Source organism: Vanessa tameamea, chromosome 22 (assembly GCF_037043105.1).
Source record: "Vanessa tameamea isolate UH-Manoa-2023 chromosome 22, ilVanTame1 primary haplotype, whole genome shotgun sequence".
Taxonomy (NCBI): Eukaryota; Metazoa; Arthropoda; class Insecta; order Lepidoptera; family Nymphalidae; genus Vanessa; species Vanessa tameamea.
In genome coordinates, this window is record NC_087330.1 from 8,234,956 (window position 1) to 8,257,523 (window position 22,568).

Below are 22,568 nucleotides of genomic sequence, written 5' to 3' on the forward strand. Positions count from 1 at the left end.
ATTTTCAATTAGATACAACTTTACCGGTTTGCAACATAGTCAACATAATCACCGATAAGAACCGACAAGAATCTTACTTCCAACATTCACTTTAACAGTAGGTAGATACCGTCCCAGATAATTATAGTCGCGAAATAATGTCATAAAAAAGTCAATATTAATTGTATTTATTAATCTATACTAATATTATGAAGAGGTAAATATTGTTTGTTTGTATGTAGGGGGTAATCTCGGAAACTAGTGATACGATTCTATTTTTTTTTTCACTGGTATAAAGCTACATTATTTTTGAGTGCTATACGGTTTAAATTGTATGTATATTATATAATTTTCTTTGTTAATAAATTGCACCCGTGCGAAGTCGGAGCGTGCCGCTAGTTTATACCTACTGTACGCGCGAGAGAAAAGTGGACTGTAGTTAAGAAAAAAAGGGAAGTTATTACCTCAAAACTGGGCTCTGACTTATGAAGACACGTTCTTCTTGGGAGCGCTCCCTTGGTCTTCATACACTCAAAGAACACAGCCAAAGGGATGGGTGATATTACAGGAGAAGGATAAGTCCGTTACACAAGCTAATTTCAAAAGCGCGGCGCACTCACATAACACACGTTACCGCGGCTCACACGAGAAGGGAAATCATTCCATAGACAAATATTGCCGTTTCAATGTACGCATAAACCTAAATACGCTACACCTACAATATATTATTATTATTTACTATTATAATTAAATATATTTCAAATGATCAACCCTGAATACTTTAAACGATACTAAGTAGACTTATTGAGAAACATTAGAAAAAAATATATAAAATCGCTAATTCGATACACGAAACACGAGTCATTCACTTGCCCGTTCCAAGGTTAAGTATTACGAAAAAAAAAAGTATTATTGTCTGTATATATGATTGCAATAATATAATAAGTATAATGATGGCGTTATGTATAAAAAAAAGGAGAGAGAGGATCTTATATAATCTAACAACACATTGAATAAACTTTAAAAAATTTTTTATATATAATAATGTTATGCACACTGAAGCAATTGAAACAATAATTATTGATAATGTTCTTTTTATGGAATGACTGATTTATGAAAATTAACAGAAATATCTTAAAAATCGGCAATTACAAATAAAAATATTGAAATAAAACTAAACTAAATTAAATACATACATACAGACATAATATAAATTATGTAAAAATACACAATTTCGTATTTTATAAAATTTGTTATATCTGGTCAAAAATGCACAAACATTATTTAAGTTCACGAATAGTTAAATTATAATAAGTTTTACATTCCTTACTTTAAAAAATGATCGAATTCCCATAAAAATTTGCACCCCACTTTTTGCTTCCTTGAGGGATGATTTCCGATCAAAACTTTCCCGGGACTCAAACAATCTCGACACCAAATTTCATCTAAATCGGTTCAGCCGTTTAAGCGTGAAGAGGTAACAGACTTACTTTCGCAATTACAATATTAGTAGGGATAGTATAAGAATAACATAATTAGACCGATTAAATAATAGTAAATATTTAATATAAATATCAAATCAAATAAAATCAAAATACTCTTTATTGTACACCAGTAAACATAAAGTTGAATCACATTTAAGAATGATGCACAAGAGGCGGCCTTATCGCTGAACAGCGATCTCTTCCAGGCAACCTTAGAGTAGAGGAAAGAAACAGATATAGAAAGAGGTAGGGGTGTACAAGGCAGATATAAACATAATATATGAATACGTTACAGTGAAATAATAATATATTTAAAACAAAATAATGTACAGTACCTGGTAGCTAACAAGCATACATATATGTATGTATATCATTAGATACATACATATATGTATGCTTATAACGCCATCTAGTAGCGAGTTGTAACAAATTCGATAATACAAATCCCTCAAATATATGTAAATGTGTATCATCTTTAACGATGTTTTGTAAGAAAGTATCGAAGACTACTTATCTTAAAACTCGCTTCTCAAACGAGTCAAGGTATTAACACAAGGAACATAACATCTTAGTATACAAAGTTAGTGACGCGTTGGCAATGTTAGAAATGGGTATTTTTTATTACAGCGCCAATGTGTATGAGCGGTGGTGACGGCTTACCATCAGGCGGCTGATTTGCCCGTCCTTATATAAGTAAATAAATATATTTTTCACATTACATTGGCAGCCTGTACATTTCCCACTGCTGCTCTAAGGCCTCCTCTCCCTTTGAGGAGAAGGTTTTGGAGCATAATCCACCACGCTGCTCCAGTGCGGGTTGGTGGAATAGACATGTGGCAGAATTTCGTTGAAATTAGACACATGCAGATTTCCTCACGTTTTCCTTCACCGCCGAACACGAGATGAATTATAAACACAAATTAAGGACATGAAAATTCAGTGGTGTTTGCCTGGGTTTAAACCCGCAATCATCGGTTAAGATGCACGCGTTTTAAATAATTTCAACGAAATTCTGCCACATGTGTATCCACCAACCCGCATTAGAGCAGCATGGCATAAGTTCCTAACCTTCTTCACAAAGGGAGAGGAGGCCAATAGTGGGAAATTTAGGGGCTGTTACTGTTGTTTACTGTTGATGATAGAAATTACAGAAAGAAATCAGTGTTTTGCTGAACAACTAACAACAACGTTTATAAGGCGGTTAATATTTAAATTAAATAAACAAGCACTATCTAGATTGTAGGCACAGAAACCCGTGCGTATCGCAACCGCGTGAGAATCGTCTGATTGCGACCGGGTTACGAAAGCAAAGCTATCTGCCACTGTAGTAACACTTAACGACTTCCTTCATCCCCACTAAGTTTAGCTAACACTTTAGGTTACCAAGTTACGCCCCCCTAATAATAATAATGATTGGAATTTAATTGATCACTGCTCCACTCTTGGCTGCATATTTCATGTTACACACACACACACACATTGACATAAAAGACACATATGTAGGTTATGGACATATGTCGATATGGATATTACTTTTAAACCATGTCTCTTTATAATATATTAAAGACATTTTTGTATACAATGAAACAAAAACGGAATGTTTTGCATATAACCTAATCAAGTAGAGAATGTCATAAATTGTCTTGAAAAGTGTGGAAAGGCCTATTCATTAACGTTTATGTAAATTTTCTAAAATGTATAATAGGTACATTTTACGAGATATGATTTATTTTATAAATAAATATTAAGTACATTTATTGTATATATATATATTTGAAAACGTTAATCTCAGGGTTTAACTTAGATTTGATATGTTTGCGTTAAATAGCCCATTTATTGATAAGGATGAAAGGATACTTTTTAATTGGAAAAAAAGGTTGAAAAGGGAGATGAAATGTTGTATGAAAGTATTGTCATTTTCTTTAACGTTTTATGTCAAATTCAAACGCGTACGAAGTCGCGGGCACAGCTAGTATATTATAAAACGAATCTTCAAAACAGAGCACCATATAAATGTATACTTAATGTTTTTTTTCAATTAATTTAACGAAAATTGACCCATTTAAAAAAATACAATAAGCATAATTTTTCTATGCTTTAAAATACATATATCTAGATTTATTATATACTACCGACCCTTACAATTACCTACCGTTAATATATAACGAATTAAATGTCAACGTATTTGTTATTAGGAGACATTCCCACGCCCGATCATTTATGAAGGTCGTTATAAATCTCGCGATACATTCAAAGATATAAAACTGTACATATTGTTCTATCATTGTCTGACTTTTCGCATAGCAAGGGCTCGTTTCGACACACGATTGTGATATAATGAGGTAGTAAGAAACGAGAAAGAAAAGATATACGGTGTGACGGGCGCGGGAATACGTTTTTTATTAATCATTCAATCATTATGCTATATATTTTATCATTTGAACTCAATAGTCCAATTGATTGAGCATAGAAGTGTTTCGTTACGTAAAGCAGGTTTTACTCTGTTTATTTTCATATCGATTTTATACTTTATCTGTATCATATTAAATTACATCAAAAATATCAATTGTCAAAGTGTATTGTAGTGCGCATACAATGTGCACTACAATATCCTGCATGATTGGATATTCTTTTAAATTGGCTTCCATGGCTGTAATTTCTGAGCAGGACATTATTCGCTTATATAAATTTATGAGGCTGCCTTAAATTAAATATATAAGAAAAGTTTTAACGCACAATAAAATGTTGTTCCATTTTCAAATATGCCGTGAGTAAAAATATACTTAAATTATGACGCAACAGTTTCAACATTCAAATAAATAGTGAATGGAACGAAAATGATCGAACTGTTTGTTTACATTTCTACTGCGCGTTCAATCTGTATTGGTCATCGATTTGAAGAAAGATTCTTTCATGAAAAATAGCATGTAGTCAGAACAATTTTTCATTATTTATATTTAGTTCAGTTTGGATGAAATATTTTACGAAGGAATTACGATAAAATCCCTCCTGGTGATCAATAAAGAAATAAAAGGATTTTGATCATAAAGTCAAATCAAATAAATTTTATTCAAGTAAACTTCACAATGAACCGTTTTTGAATCGTCGATATTTAAATACTAACACCGTTTCGGAAAGCAGCTTCCAGCGAGAAGAATCGGCAAGAAACTCGCATAGTTGCTATTTTCAAAGAAACAGATTTACAATGCTGTCTTTTTACAATAATTACTGTCCTGTGATGGAACCCGAGCCTATATCCAGGCGTTTTTTTCCAAAAAGTATTCTTTTAATGAATAATAAGATTTATTTATGAATTTAGTCTTAATAATCTTTTTAAATTTAGTATATGGTAAATTGATTATGTTTAAAATGACATGACAGAAATTTTAAAATTATATATATATATAATAATAATTATATATATTTAAAATTTCTGTCATGTTTTTCATATATTCTGGTTTAATAAACGGTATTAAATAACTATAGAGGAGTAACGCGAACATCGGTTTAATTTTACGTATTACAACCAAAATGAGCACAGATTTCTCAAGACCACTCGTCTACAGATCAAAACAATTGACTTTAAACACTTTGATGCCAAATTCGGTATAAATAATGAGCACCTATTTGCATAAATTATCCATATTTATCTAAATTTATAAATGGTAGTATATTATTCACATAGTACTTAGATATTTTTGTTTAACAGCGAGTTGGGACTTTGTTTAATTTACATAATCTTTCACTGTAATAATTAATGAGTCTATCGTTCTAAAATAACATAAGCTCTATTGAGTGTATTTCCGATGAACTTTACTAGATATCGATATTTGATTTTGCAGTAGATTTGTTTTAAATTAGATCGTTTCTTTTAGCGTACAGACGAATGGACGACGACAGTGATTAAATAATGGCGTAAATGTTCGGCAAGATAAGTGTAAACGGTGTTAAAGACGATGCATTTGTCGGGATGGTCTAATGTGAACGACTTCTAAAAAGTGATGAAAATTGCCAAAACTGGCGTGAAACTGCCAAACGAATTAAATCTGAACAAAGGACTTGTTAAGATGTATATGTAATTTAACCAGAATTTTATGTATGCCTTGTTACTTATAAACTGCCTTGTTCTAGTGGCTCGATATAAGACCGCAGATCCCGAGAAAAGAACGTAAAGCCGTTGTAAGTCCTGCAACTAAAATCTTTCCGGTCCTTACAGATTTGCCGTCTCACTGGATAATGATAGGGAAAAGGGAGATGGAGAGAGAGAGAGAGAGAGAGGGGGGACACTTGTGCAGTGCATAATATGGCCTGCGAAGTTGTCTGATCTCCCTTGAGATTGTCGCGACCGCAATCCGTTAGGACGACAACGTCGAATATTAACTAATTTAAATAAATAAAACATGCTGTATAAATTAAAATCGCTTAAAACGGTGGTTCCATTTTGCCTTTGTCAAAAATGTTCATTTTTGTTTAACATATAAATTACAACCACGAAAAAATCTTTATATCCTTGTCACGAATAAACTACATACTTCAAGTTCACACTAAAGCACTTACTTACTTATATTAGCTAGCATGCATTGCGCTCACGATACAAGCCTACCGACATCATACGGTATTGCTTCATATGCTAGTACGTAGCATGCTAGATGACACCTCGCGCAGTCCGTACACCGTTCTTTTGGACCTTTTGTTACTGCCACCAAAAAATAGATATAACAAAATTGTATATTATATGTTTATTTTATTAATTATACAAATACCAAGATAAGTTAATCGCGGTATCCGTTGCCGTGCTTAATTATCCTCCGACCGCTACCAACGTAATTAAATAATAACCTAACTTTCTACGAACTAGAGAGATTTTTGACATTATTAAAATTTAACTTTCAATCTTAACAAAATGATCACAAAGACAATATTTTGAATTAAATTTCTTTATTCGCGTTTTTTCTTGTACTCAATAGCCAATTTTCCATGTATGTATATAACAGTATATATGCTATAGTAGATATATATATTAAGCTATACATATGTAGATCATCTTTATACAATTATTGAATCTTCTGTGAAATCAAAATTTATTTTCAATTTATCTTTATGACACAATTATATTTTTGAAGGAATGTTTTTTATTCCAATTTTGAATTTTATCGAATCGAAATATGGCTGGAGAATAATGCACTTGACCTAGTTCACCTGTTCAACCGTTTGGCGCTTGGCGGCTTCAACGCAGTGTTGCCAAATTGATTGTCGACGCTATGTTGGGAATATTATTTTTATCTCTATTTAATGCGCTGGAAATTAACCTCGATTTCTATTAATAATATTCGAAGTTAAAAACTAACGCGTAAAGATCACTGACGTCATTACCGCACAATAATTAGAGCGCAACTTGATCAATATTAAAAAAAAAGAACAACAAACGATCTAGACATCCTAAGGTTGGCTGATAGAAAATGCTATTAACAATAAGCCTCCCTGTGGTATATTATAAAGTACATTATTTTGTGTGATAAATTATGAAATTATTAAATAAATTATTGCTATTCAGTTTTATTAATTAATTAATTATATATTTCGAACTATTTATTTCCAGCGTTAACTTCGTTCACCGATTAAAGAGTAATTGTTCAATGTATATATTTTATATCGAATGCCACAACATAATCAATTTCTTGGTAACCAAACTCACAGACATCCCAAATTAATATTTTTAATGTTCTCATCACCGCCCATAGACAATGGCGATGTAGGTAATATTAAACATTCCTTACGTCACCAATAAAAAACTTGTTGTGTCCCTTATGCCTGTAGTTACACTGGCTCACTCACCCAGAACAGAACAATACTAATTATATATATATTTTATATACGGTAGAATATCTGTTAAGTGGTAAAACCACTACCAGTAAACCTACCCAGATGGGCATGCTTAAAGCTCTACTACGTTAAATAAAGTAAAGTATTAGTTAAATATTAGTCGAAATTATGAAATTAAGTTTATATCATTCGAAAGGAACGTTGACAAATATAAGTCGAAAATTAATAAATACCCTAATTTTCTTAAAAATAATTTAAATCCGACCACAGCCTGAAATAACACTCTTAACAAAATTTAAGACTTGTAAATATCAATTATATATAATTTTTTAATTTCCCTGTTTACGGCAACACTGATACAGTTTAGATATTTTTTACACTTTTACCGCGGACATGACCTTCGTTACGTAGCTATACTGAATGGATCTATTTTCTCACGGTATTTTGGGATTTGACATTGAACTTAATACAGTTGTGAATAATTTGCACCGGAATATATCGAACATATCGATACAATGAATGAACAGCGAGTTTTCAGACGTAATATCCGGCGGAGTAGATGTTATCTAGGTCATAGAAAAAACAGTCAATATTAAAGCAAGGTCATGGAATTCCAATATTTTAATTCCATGGATTTTTTCGTAACAAAAATATATACTAAGCCAATACACATGAAACTTATACGAGAAGATGGAGAGCGTTTCGGAAAAGGTCTTATTATATTTTATGAATGTTTTATAGGTAACTGTGCTAAGTAGTTTTTCCTCTATAAGTTTACATTATGTTATACTTTGTCATCTCACACACACACACACACACACACACACACACACACACACACACACACACACACACACACACACACACACACACACACACACACACACACACACACACACACACTATGACTTCTTGTAAGCACAAGCGCCACGTCACGTTACATCCCGTGGGGGGGCGCGTCTTCGTGAGTGAATAGATCTACTTATATCTTGTCTATAAAAGTGGTACGTTTGAGATGAATACTTCGATAGTCAACGAGTGCCTGATATCTAAATGTGACAGCATTTCATCTGACACATGCAGCTTTCCTTACCAATTAAATTTTCCTTCATCTAGAGGTAATGTAAACTCAAAATAAACATGTCAAAGTTTTACGTGGCATACCCAGATCTGAATGCAAGATCTCTGATTAAGATCAACACGTTCATTCTACTCGGTCATTTCATTCATTAACAAGCTGTACGTAATAATAGAACAGATAATAAATGTTACACAGATTAAATATACGCCCTTTCATGTATAAGCTATTGAAACGATTTAAGGTGGAGGCAATATCGCAATTTCTACGCCCACGTTACGTTCCCACGGCGATAGCCATCTCGACTGTATTAAAATAAAATGTGTTACGGATTTAGTGAACTGTCAGGGTCACCGGTAATGTAGGTCTCACTTTATGGACTTTATCTTATCTATCTATGTATCTATCTAAGGTATTACATATAGTATTATTTATAAACAATCTTGTATATAAAGTTACCTTCTTTTGACATAGAAACAAATAAAAAACAAAGAAGTAAAATAACCCAAATGCATAAATGAAATGTTAACTTACTTTTTTGTCTGTACCAAAAATATTGACTTAATAAGACGAGATATTTAAAAAAAGAAACAAAAATCAATTGAAAAATTTCGCACATTCCAGAAAAAAATAAATTGAGTATACTGCCAGCAACAAATTACAATTTTTAATATAATGGAATAATAATAAAAATAAAGCATTGCAATATAAATAACTAACTGCCCGTCCCGCCTTAAGAGTGATTAAGAATTTTATTTATTTCTCGATCGGAGCGTCACAGGATGGTTACAATCGAAACTTACTCAAAAAGACACAAAAAAATCGAAAACGGTGCAACCATTAAGGAGGAGTACAATTACTTACAAACGTACAGACGATTTAAATATATATATAAATGAATACAATAACAAATGTCATTAAAAATGAAAACCAATACAATAATTTTTAAGTTACTCCGTGAAGCATAAACAAAAATCTCTATTTACGAACACACAATGAATCATTACACGAACGCGTAGCCACCGCTAAATAGGCCAGTTCCGTCTCATCATTCGCATTTATTTTGCAACGATAACAATCCAGCCGAGCAACACGAAGAAAGTTTCCCCACAAAACGCAATTTGCCTCCGGCGTATCTAACGAGGGCTCGGAAAAGAAGAATCGGAACCAACACGCTCGATTAGATGGAAAGCAGGTTACTTATTTATTTATTTATTTATAGATAATACGAGGTGGATCACTGCCTTCTTTAAATAAATAAAAAATAAAAATAAAAGGAATTTAAAATACAAGAACGTTAACAATAGAATTAAAATTATCTTAGCGTTTAAAAGCTGACTTGAATACCGGATAAAGCGACGTGCAGAGAATTTTAAATCAACACGTGTAACAACACACTTCGTAAAAGACAATTATATATAATTCTCTATTTATGCACTTATTTTATAAATATACCATATTATGTTTGAAAATTAATTGTTAAATGTAGCTATGAACTAACAATAACAAGCACTAAAATCTTAGTCCACCATATTGGTTTACAGTGCCGTCACATTACTTTCGAGACATTCTCAGCAAGCCCTTTTATTTGATACCCATATTGTAGGAGTGCATTAAAAATAATTGGTCCGCACTCTTGGGTATGCCGCCATGTTTGATTTAGAATGACGTCACACAGTTAACCATGCAGTTTATATAAAATTTCAGCTCAATCGGTTCAAGATCTGCTTCTAAATTAAGTTGCATGATATGAATTAAAGCTTGTAACTTGTTAAAAAGGAGATGTGTCGTTGCACACTCAATTGGAACGAAATTGCTTCGGCTCCGTATTACGTATTAAATAACAGACACCATTAAATAAATAAACAACGCTCGAGAATAATTAAGTTACACTAAATAAAATTGTTATTAAAAAATCCGCGTGAGTAAAAACAAAAATAAAAATAAGTTAAAATTACATTATTTAAAACAGTATACACTAGAAAGAGAGAGAGAGTCAAAGAGGAAGAGAGAAAAAGGTCGTATGGTGGAGACATAAGGCAATTCCCGACGTGACGATTTCTGCCAGTTCACTCTATTGTAGGCCGCGTAAAAGAACTTTGTTCTAATACATCAATGTTACGTAATTGTTGAAGACTTTAATATTTGCATACAGTTGCTACTAAAGAAAATGATGACATTATTAATGGAAACTTACCACGAGATAACATTACTCATTCCTAATTTAGTTAAATAAATAAATAAATAAATATTGGACAACATAACATAACATCACATCACATACTCTGATCCCAATGTAAGTAGCTAAAGCGCTTGTGTTATGGAAAATCAGGCACCACAAACACCCAGACCCAAGACAACATCGACAGAAAACTAATAAACTTTTTCTACATCGACTCGGCCGGGAATCGAGGCCGGGACCTCCGAGTGGCGTACCCATGAAAACTGGTGTACACACTACTCGACCACGGAGGTCGTCAAATATTATGAACACTTGGCTAAATGATCCTAAACTTTACAAATTAAATTTCACATAACAATAATATACTTTTAAATGATTTTGCATCGCATTAAAATGGACGAACACTTTTTCATAACCAAAATAGTTCTTGTATATGGTAAAATAAATACTAGATAAAGTCCTAACACCGCCGGTTCGATATTTCAATTCTAATAAAAAGTAATCGACAAGACACTTACTATTTAATCTTCTTCCACTGAAGAATTTAGACTAATGGGTCTCCCGCGAAACTTCGTGTTTATTCAAAAGATTTTTTAGGAATTTTGGAAACTATGACAGCTTTGTATTGATTTCATTTCATTGTAAATTACAAGTCACTCATCTACATTTGGCGCCAAAATTATTAAACCTTTTTTTAAATGAAATTTTTAATGTCAAATAGTATTCATTACTTCAGTTAGAATTGAAGTATGTCGAGAGAAATTTACTTTAATTTTGTTTACGTTTTGTATTTTTTTTTTTCATACAGCCGCTCTCTAACCAGACAGTAACTTTTTTCGCTATCTAAAATGAATTATTTGTTAAATCGTAACAATTTAGTAAATTGCAATCAAGAATCCTCTTTATTTTTCTGCAGCTCTATGGCTGGAGCTCTTTGAAATGAGACCATAACTAATTTTACGCTTACGCTATTAAATATATAAAAAGAAGATATATATGTTATTTATGTATTTTATATGCAATTAAATTTATATATTCTGTATGAAAACCAATGACTACATTGTGTACATATTATTATGACCAATTAGAACTGACTCTTGAATAAATTAAATAATAAAAGTAAATACAATTAATCAAGGTCATTTGTTTAATTACACACAACGTTACACACACAGGATATAATATTATACTGCACAAGTTTGTGCCCAAACTCAGTTACTCCCGTCCACTCATACAATGTGAACGACCGGAAGGATGACTACTCCAAAGCACAGGAGTGTAAATCTTGACATATTTTGGTCACTAATGTGAATTTGTTATCAGAAGAACTCAATAATATTTTATTGTGCCGACCAAGGATATGATATCAGGGACTTAGGATACGTTGCAAAAGCTAACCACTAGACTTCTTCTTCTCCTGCCCGTGTCCCAAACTATTTGGGGTCGGCACAGTATGTCTTTTCCTTCCATTCTCCTCTATTATTCGTCATCTGTCGTTCACATCCATCTTTATCATATTCCTCCTCACACACTCCATCCATGTCTTCTTAGGTGGTCCTCTTCCCCTTCCTCCCTCTACGCTCGTGCTAGCTAGCCACTAGACTAACGGTTGTTAAATTCTATGATACTTACGAGAGTTTTAAATGTTGAAAAAGAGTAAATATTGAGTTTCTTGCCGGTTCTTCTTGGTAGAATCTACATTTCGAACGAGTGGTAGTTTCACTCGTTCGAAATGTAGATTCGAACGTATTTTGTTTTTTTGTATTTTGATTTTCTTCGTAAAATGACGACTCAAAAGTGCTTGTTAAAGCTTACGTGAATAAAGTATACATATATTGTTTAGATTTAGATTTTTGATTAGTAAATCTAATATTCTTTAGTTCGTTAGGCTTTCCAAATTATTTATTAACATCAAACAAATAGTTCCGACGTCAATATATACGCAGAACAATTTTTATAACCATTCTCTTACATAAATCACAGTAATATCTAGGAAGCCATAAAATTTATGTAAGCGAATGTAATTTTTTATGTCACACGGAAACCGGTTGGAAGACATAGCTTGTGGCGCTCGTTAATATATATTTATGTTAATTATAATAAAAATGAGATTAAACATATTAAAGTAAATATGACATTTGGTTTAGGATAGACTCTACATTGCTAGAAGTAATATCGAACAGTAATTTATTTTTAGTCTTCCGATTAATAAATATAATATATTAATTATTTATATTTATATAAGCGTCGATGGCACAATGGTTTACGGTTTGATGTAAAAAGTCGCAGGATCGATCCTAACCCTCCGCCATAATTTTAAACATATTTATTTAGTAGTTTAGTAATTTGACAATATAAGAACTTTAAAAATTGGTCCTTTTACAATAAATTGTATAAGGAAAATTAAAAAAAAAAACACAAATAAATATCACTTAAGGGTATTAATTTCGATTACAACATTACGCATTGATATTGCTAAAACTCTGGATCAAATATTTACAGACTGAAAATGATCATAGTCGTCATCTTCAATTATAATCCCATCATAACAAAGTTGCGGTTTAATCATTTATAATAAAAATAATTTATTTCCTTTGTTTTGTCATAAAATATTTCTTTAAACGAGTTCCTAGTTATTATTCATTAGTATGACAACGGTTCAGACTTCAGACCGGGTTTTAAAATTTTAAATATATCTGTTAGGTCAACTATAAACCTTATTTAAAATTTTGTATTTAAAAGAAAGCAGGTTTCAGTCTTTTCCTTTGCATACAAAGACAGTTTATTGAAGCACCAAACTGTCTCTCTATAACTTTTAAGCGATAACAGTAAATAAAATATGCTTTAATGAGTACGTATATATGTATATATAATACTAGCTGTTCTACGATTTTGCTCGCATTTTAGAGGGTTTGAAGTCAGGTATTAGACATAAAAAAGTAGTTTCATGGAGAACACATAGTTCTATGTTTTGGCCGTGAAAGAACAACACGAAGACAGAGATACTTTCCCATTTTTAACATGAATATATATTATTTGATAACTTCCACCGTACCCGATACAACTATGTTGAACTATATGCATTCTAAACAGACATACAATCATCCACTTATAAATACAATATATAAAAAAATACAGATATAATTACGTTAATACCGTTATTATATAGTAAGTTAGAAATGGCAGATATAAATAAACATATCAAGTGACAAATACTTCAATGGTCGTTTACCTCCTAGCGCTAATATGTTGACAAAACAAAACGTCTCGTATCCCACCGGCAAAGTTTCTTCACCTCCGAAAAGGTTAAGTTCAAGGTGATAGTTTAATGACAAAACGTTAGACATAAATACGGAATAAACTATACAATATTATACACTAGTTATCACGATATTGCGAATCAATTTGTCTGTTCGCGAGATAAGCGCGTGCTTACATACAGAATATTTTATTTATCTGATGTATGTTTAATAGATATACAAGATATACTGATGCAAAGCATACAGACATGGTACAATTTCATCCGACACACACGTTTTCCCCCACGATGTTTTCTTTTAACCGAACACGAGATGAATTGAAATTAACCATGAAGAATCACTTGTGCCTTGTCAATTAACTTGATTAATGGTCAATTATAATTCGATTCGCTTATAGATATGTCCAATTGTCTACAATAAGTTATTTAGAACCGTTGCTTTGATACTTACGGATGAGAAAATTACAAATAACGGCCGGTAAGTGTATAAAGGTGACACATACTAGTAACAAGTACGAAATATACTCGTCAGTTAGACAATTTTACTATCCGTACACAAAACTGTACTCAATATTCATACATATTTGAGTTATACCTTAGATTTTGTTTATATATTTAGATTGAGTGTCGCACTACAAAATAACTAAGACAAATGAGGCAACTTTATTAACTCGGTGTGCGTGACTGCTACACTTGACACTCACCAAACGTCATACTTCTTTACTAGTGTTCGTGTACTTGTATATGTTGGTCACATTTTTTTTTCGAGGCGTTTTCAACTTTGGAGTGTCTATTTAGACGTATACATATTTGAAGAGTTATAAGCGATAAATGATCCATTGATCATTTTATATAACCGTCAGTCAATAAAGTCAGTCATAAGTGACGCGACCGTTGAAAATGATGGATTCATCAACGGTCGATTGATCAAACGAGATCATTCACGATATACTAAATCAATGAGACAGACATAATTATGACAGAGAAAGAAAATTGAATCAGTCATCATACATTACTGATTACATTTTACGTAATTATTCTCATACGATATAATTTGTCAAATATATTATAAATGAATGGTTTAAACATTAAACAAAGTATTATAACAATTTAGTCAATATTTGAAAAAAAAAATCGTCATAAAATATTGAATTTACGTTAATGTAAAACTTACCAGTATTAAAATTTTTAATTAAAAATCTTTTATCCTCTCAAAATCGTCTTAATTCAAAATTTTGTTGGAATCACAGATCACTAAATAATCGACTGACACATAAAAAAAAAACAATTAATCTAAGTCCATCAATTTCAAAGTCCAATAAAACGAGAGAAAAACAAATCAATCTGGAACTTTCTCGAACACACAATATACTCGATGAATTTCTTAAATTAATACGATTAATACTTGGTTGAAAAGTAAAAGTAGTCCAGTGTAAATTGTTCGAATGCGATTGTGAGACTCATAAGTTTGTATTATCAAATTGCTACTTCGTAACGACATTAAATTCACTTTCACTAAAATTGGACTGAAAAACGCTCTGGGCGTTCGACGCGATTACGAACTAATTTCTTGATTGACTTACTTACTATACGGCAAACATACTTAACGTGCTGTTACTCGTGGTTGTGTGTGTTCATTTAATAATTATATTATATTCATTCGATGAGTATTGTGAACAATGAAAGTTAGTATAATAATTTAATTTAAAATACATCACTTATTAACCATACATTTAAAAATAAACAAATATAGAACAAAAAGAAAATATTTAGAAAATACGTATGAAGAAATATGAACCCATCAAAACATAAATGTGAAATGAGAGCCAAGTTCAATATCATGATATAGACCTTGGTTGTTGACTTCAACGCCGAAAGAAGTGAGATCTAAACGGGTGCCAAATTCAATGGTCAGTCCTGAAATTTATTTATAACTACACAAAATTTCATTTCTTCTTATAACTTAGGAGAATATATTATAGCCTACTTGAACTTGGCTTGACACGCTACCACGTGTCTAGATAATTTGCAAACGTTTATAAATAAGTAATTAATTAAAAACGGAATATTTAATTCAAAATCGTTTTTTTTTTTAATTTTTAGGATTATATTTCGCACGCGAACTTATTATCCAATTTCTTAATTCCGCCCATAGACAATACTAATGTAAGTATATCACTTTTAAACCGACAACGCATCTTAAACACTAAAAACTTATAGCCCTCTTGTTCGTAACTATACTAACTGAATCTCCCCTTTAATACGCCAAACAATAAATACAGAACATCGATGTGTGGCGGTAGAATTGTTTTTATGAAATAAACTAAAGCTTTGTTGGGCATAAAATAAAAATGAGGAAGGATTCAAAATATTAGTAGCCTATATATACGTCTACAGACGATTCCGCGTTTAGTCATAGTCTCATACGCGGTTTCATGCGGTTCAGTAGTTTTCACGTGATTGACGCACAAAGAGAAATATATACATTTATTTATTTATACGATTATGCGAAAGTTACTCTGTCTATTTATCTGTTGCTTGTTTTTCACGGCCAAGCCACTGAACCAAATGAAATTTGGTATGTAGCAAGCTTGAAATCCAAGGAAGGACCCTTACAACGTGGGCAAAGTCGCGTGCTGTAACTACTTTACTGTAGGTACATATATTATACACAAAAATTATTTTCGAACGAAATTAAAAATAAATGTATTACTAGACCGATAGATTTCCTCTATAAGGTATTTTAATATTCATGATAATTCTAGGAAGCAATTATTGCCGTTAGATTTAGCTTTGACGCACTAAAGCTGTAACGCAGCATTCAAACCGCAAACGCAAAGTAAATTGTTTGAGTTAATAGATTTTAACCGTAGCTCATATACATTCAACCACTGTTGTCGTGAAAGTACCTGGATACGAGACTGATTGTTTTGTTTAAAATAAAAAGACCTAATTAAAAACTAATATTTAAAATTAGAACACTTTATTCGAAAAAAATAAAGTGTTCGAATTTCGAATTAAAATCCATGCCTTTATACGTTGTTTAGCGAGGGATTGAAGGATGTTTAGTTGAATACCAACTTCTCCCCCTCTTTCTTACTACACTTTATACATCATTTTTGAACTAATTCCCCCCTCAACAAAATTGATAGGCAACAATTTTCGCCCAAGTGCGTGTCGGTCGTGGGTTTTAAGTACAAAATGACCCATGTCTTTTGGGTCCGAGCTTTCTTTACACCAAATCTCATCAAATTCGGTTATGTGGTTTAGACATGAAAGTGCAACAGACAGAGTTACTTTCGCATTTATAATATTAAAGTTGTCGATATAGTTTAAATTGATGAAAGTAGAATGAAATGACATTCATTTGTTTTTTTACGTCATCGAGGTTATACGTCGAAAAAAATAAAGATATAGGTACGTTACTCGAGTAGACATTTACGAGCAGTATTGAATCATAATTTTACAGAATTATATTAAATGTACCATCGGTTCAGAATGTAGATTCAAAGAAAATGAACCAGCAAGAAAGTCAGTAGTTACCCTTTACCAATATTAAAAAAAAAAAAAGTTATGTCAATCAAATACAATTAAATGTATATAATATGTCCAGCCTGAAAAGCAACAAGTACTAACTCCCCACATTGTGATCTGGACACAAAATGTAGATGGACTCGTGACTTGTAAAATGAAGATTTAAACTTTTATCCTAATTTTTAACGAGGCAAAATTCTCTGTTATGGTTTAGACCAAATCGCGGCGTATTAAGGATATAAAGAATGTTGATATATACTTACTAGATACTTAGAATTTAACTGTATTCCTTCGGCCGTTTACCTTCTAAATTTAAATTAAAAAAAAAAGAAAAAAGTGCATTACCATGAATAACTTCTACAATTGGGTTTATACATATATTCTACTTATATATAAAAAAAACTGTGGATAACATTTGAGCCTGTTGTTGTTTGTTTTTATTATATATCTCTTTTGATTATAGATTTATATATCCACATAGTTTTGCGACTGTATTTTTTTATGTATTATTTATTTATGTTGATGAAAGATCTTTTGTGTGCTAAGGGCTCTAATGACATCTTACTAGTAGTTTATTGCACACCTTGGAATGATCGTCTCCAGGCTACTTGTTGTATGAAATCAATAATTTAAAAAAAAAATCCTTTAAAAAAAAATCCTGATGAATTTCTTTCGCGGCTTCTTCTCAGGTCCGAGATATTCATTTCCGAACCGGTGGTAGATTTTTGACAATCAACAACCAAGCGTAACGATTCTATATTTAATTTAAAAAAAAATACATGGTTTTGAACTTTTACGGCTTTGTCACATTCTTAATAACCATATAAAATTTAATATTTACCTAAATAGCTAGTACACGTTTGCGTCTTCGTAATTGGCTAACTTATTTGAAAACCTGCTACCGTTTGAACTCTCGACCTTCGGCCACGATCCGTGTGATTTATCCCTCTGTCGTATAGTTTCACGTCTAGTTGTGTAACATTCATTGCGTAATATTGTTTATCATTTGTTTTCTAGAATAAATTAATAAAAAAGTAATTCGATACCGCTATTACAGTATAAATATCAATTATGTGCACGAGTTGGAAATGTTTACATTGATTAAAAAATTGCAATTCAAATTATTTCTGAAAACCGTTTAACGTTTACTTTAACATCGTAACGTAACGCATGAATAGTATAAAAATACTCTTTTATTTTTTTAATCGTGGCTTTTATTTTTCGCCGAGAGGGCACAGATTATTTCGTCAATGTAACGTGGGAAAATTATTTTTGGTATTGTTTATTGTTATGTTTAAAATCTAAACTAATTAGTATAAATGCAAAGGTCTGTCTGTTAACTTTTCACGCTTAAACCGCTAAACCGCTTTAGAGGAAATTTGTTTTGGAAATTGAGTCACGGGGAACGATAAAGACTAATTTTGTAATTCATTCCCCGAATGGGTAAAATAAGGGGTGACGATTTGTGCCCTGTAGGTAAATTTTGACAAATTTCGCGCGGGTAAAGCCGGAGATTCAGCTGATATATAATCAGGAATACTTTGTAATGTTGTGTTCTGGAATGAAGGGTGAGCCAGTGTAACTACAGGCATAAGGGACATAATAACTTAGTTCTCAATGTTGGTGGTGTATTAAAGAAAAAATGCTTAATACATCAATTACTATAAGGCGAGCCGCCTTTGCATTTGCTCGTCCGATTAACTATTTAATAAAAAAAAGAATATAATAAATTTCCATTGACAAATGTTCCTGTGTAAAATGTCGTGACGTAAGACACAATTTCTCCGTTACACAATGTTAAAGTTGGCACCACGTTACCATTGTGAAGTAACAAAGGCGCCATTAATAGTAAAAGTTTTTAAGCTTGTACAATTTTCACTTACAACATTTTATACACTCACCGAAATAATTAACACAATCACACCAAGTTAACTGTAGAACTTCAGGAATTAACTTTCCCAGCAACGACTATAAGGCGAGTACCATATCTTCTAAATTTTAGACAAAAATGTCGCCGAGCACGATTAAACATAAACATGAAGTTATCAACATTCTATCGGAAATATTTTCTATTGGCTATCTCGACTTACAATTTGTGACATTTAATCAGTGAGAAGAATCAGGTATTAAAGTGTAAAAACAACTGGCTGAAAACTTGGCTCAACTGCAGGCGAATACTTAAAAACTGAATCGTATAATTTAACATTAGAGACGAGTACTACCAGTAGGAACCGTAACGTTTTCAGGGCCAAACCACTGAACCTAATTTGGTGCAATGATGAGTAAATTTAAACTCCAAGGAAGAACATGGGTTACTTTTTCATTCCTAACGCCTGACAACCTACTAACAAAAATATTTAATCTACACTATTTGTGAAATTAATTCTGTCTGTGCCCTTTCACGGCGAAACAACTAAACCGATTTTGAAAAAAAATTATATGAAAGCTTGAACCCCAAGGAAGAATAAAGCCTAGTTTTTTGCCTTACTCCTGACGACCAACCCCTTACGCGAGCGAAGCTGCAACTAGTAAGTACGACATAAATGTTTTCTGTAGACTTTTATTCTACACGTGTAAAGCCAGGACAGGCTAGCGACATAAATCTTACAAGGATATAGCCATGGAAAACAGATAATAGTTTTATTATAACAAATTTATCTCATAATCATCAATTTAAAAGATATTCAAATAAAAGTGTCGTTTTATAAAGACAGAACATTATATAACTGTTTTTAAGCAATAAAATCGTAATAATGCTCCGTTAAATGCTAATGTATATTTGTTTGATAAACTGGTTTATATATTGCTTCGTATATATTTTTTTAAATATAAAATACATTTGGAATGTTTTTTTAATTAGTGTATATATCATCTATATATGTATCAATATAGAATTAATTTATTTTTAAAATAAATAATATATAATGTCTAGAATATCAGATAGGTTACATTTTATCCCAAACACCTGCAAATACCACACGAGCGAATTGTGGGCAGAAATTAGTATAAAAATATATACAAAGAGAAACAAAAATATTTTATATATTAATTCAGTATAAAAAGTTCCTATTTCTTTCAATAATAAAGTTACATCACTCATTCAAGTGAACTGAACGGAATGGAATGATTCGGTCTTTAACCCTAATCATTGTTGTCGTGTCGATTCATAGAATCTTATTGTTCCGAACACTTCTCACGGATAGCAGAAAAGAAATTGTACCGTTGTTAGAAGTTTTACTGTTTGTTTTTGACATTGAACGTTGAAAGTGAAAATCTATAAATGCTTCATTATATAATCTAATACATAATATATAAAAAATTTGAAAAGTGCGAGTCGGATTCGCGCAATGAAGGTTCCGTACCACCAAACAAATGGACGCTGATATAATTATCAGCGTCCATTTGTCCATTGTCCATTTGTCCGTAGTGGTATTAAACATACAAATGGTTATTAAACAAAGTTACAATTTTCGGATTTATCCAAGACACAGATATTTTTGAAGACTCAAACATGAAGAACGATTGAAAAATAAAAAAGACATAGATTTAGAAATATTTTCAGTCATTTAAATACGCATTGTATGTCGAGCAATGCATTAGCATCGCACCGGCGATATAGATCGGTTGGCGAATGTTTACATCTCATCGGTTTAAATATAGCATAAGAATAAAGTTCCTATTTTCAAGTCGGGATAATTGGTATTCAATTATGTAGGCTTTTAGAAAAAAAACACAAGACAACTTACAAGAGGACACGGTCGTATTTTCAGTGCACATTTAGAAAATAAAAAAAATGCACATAAACAATTAAAAAAAATACAATTATGAAAATTCTATCATCACGTATGATTAAGATCAATGTACGCTTATTATGTCATTGAAATGCATCTCTGTAAGTGATTTACTCGTAATAATGATCGTTAAATGCCATACGGAGACAATAACTGCGCACACGCAACACAACAATATGATAAGTTGATTGTTTGACACGCTCGTTATAATTTGAAACAATTTTATTTTTAAACAAACCTTTTTCATATGAATTATTAGTGAATAGCAGATTTAATATATTTCTATAAAACAATTTATTCGTAAGTATAAATCATTATTTATTTTTTGTATTGATCCGAGATCGTACTAACACATGTGAATCTTGAATGATTATTGTTGGTTCATACACGGAGAAATCCAAGTCTGTGTTGTGTGCTTGATTTATACTTATAATTAATTGATATCATGGTCACGGTAGGCGGATGAAATTCTGCCACATGTGAAACCACTTACCCGAATCGGAGCAGCGTGGTGGAACAAGCTATTGTAACACTAATTCGGGAACCGTAGAAAAAAATAGTTTTTAAAATTATTTTTCTAGTCGAAGATACATTCATTTTTTTATTTTTTTATTTTATAGGGGGCAAACGAGCAAGAGGCTCACCTGATGGAAAGTGATTACCTCCGCCCATGGACATCTGCAACACCGGGGGGCTTGCAGGTGCGTTGCCGGCCTCTAAGGAATGAGTACGCTCTTTTCTTGAAGGTTCCCAAGTCGTTCGGAAAAACCGCCAGCGGTTCCACAGAGTGGTTGTGCGAGGCAGAAAAATTCCCAACCGGTACTAAATTTTTGCCAATCAAAGCAAGTGTAACGCATTTATATTTAACAAGGATTTTGATATCAACTTTGGCACCCAAAATATGAAAACATTCCCCCACCCCTTATTCATTAAATAAATAAGTAAGTACTCACATAATCAGACAAACTCTTCATTCCGTAGGGGAATCGTTCTCTGTCAGGTACCAAGCGACCCCTGGGGTCACGTTCCCTTTCAGGCCAGCAGTCATCCACGTTGATGTATTCGTAGCCAGCAGCCGCATAGCCCTCATTGACGAGGATGTCTGTCATCGTACGGAAGAGACGGTCACTGGGAAAATATATCAACATATTATGTCCATTGTGCCTGTAGTTACACTGGCTCACCGACCCTTCAAACCGGTACACATTAATGCTGGTGTTTGGCGGCATAATATCTGATGAGTGCGTGGTGCGGTGGTGATCCCAGCGGAGCTTGCCACAAGCCCTTCGACCAAGTGTATGTTTTATACTATTTATAGATAGATATGCCGAGGTGGTCGAGTGGCTGGAACCCCTGTATGTTAACCGATGATTGTGGGTTCAAACCCAGGCAAGCACCAATGTATTGCCATTGCCGTGAGCAGTGAAGGCAAACAACC

General features: G+C 32.3%; 2 protein-coding genes across 2 annotated transcripts in view; one reads left to right on the forward strand and one right to left on the reverse strand.

Annotated features, from left to right (window-relative positions):
• LOC113400674 (uncharacterized protein) overlaps positions 1–22,568 on the forward strand; it is an 83,444-nt gene that overhangs the window by 55,368 nt on the left and 5,508 nt on the right. The gene's annotated exons all lie outside the window — the stretch shown is intronic.
• Positions 1–22,568, reverse strand: part of LOC113400687 (alpha-N-acetylgalactosaminidase) — a 66,095-nt gene that overhangs the window by 10,470 nt on the left and 33,057 nt on the right. The window contains exon 3 of the mRNA XM_026640338.2: positions 22,084–22,258. Within this exon, the coding sequence (XP_026496123.1) occupies positions 22,084–22,258 (175 nt within the window). The remainder of the gene's footprint in view (positions 1–22,083; positions 22,259–22,568) is intronic.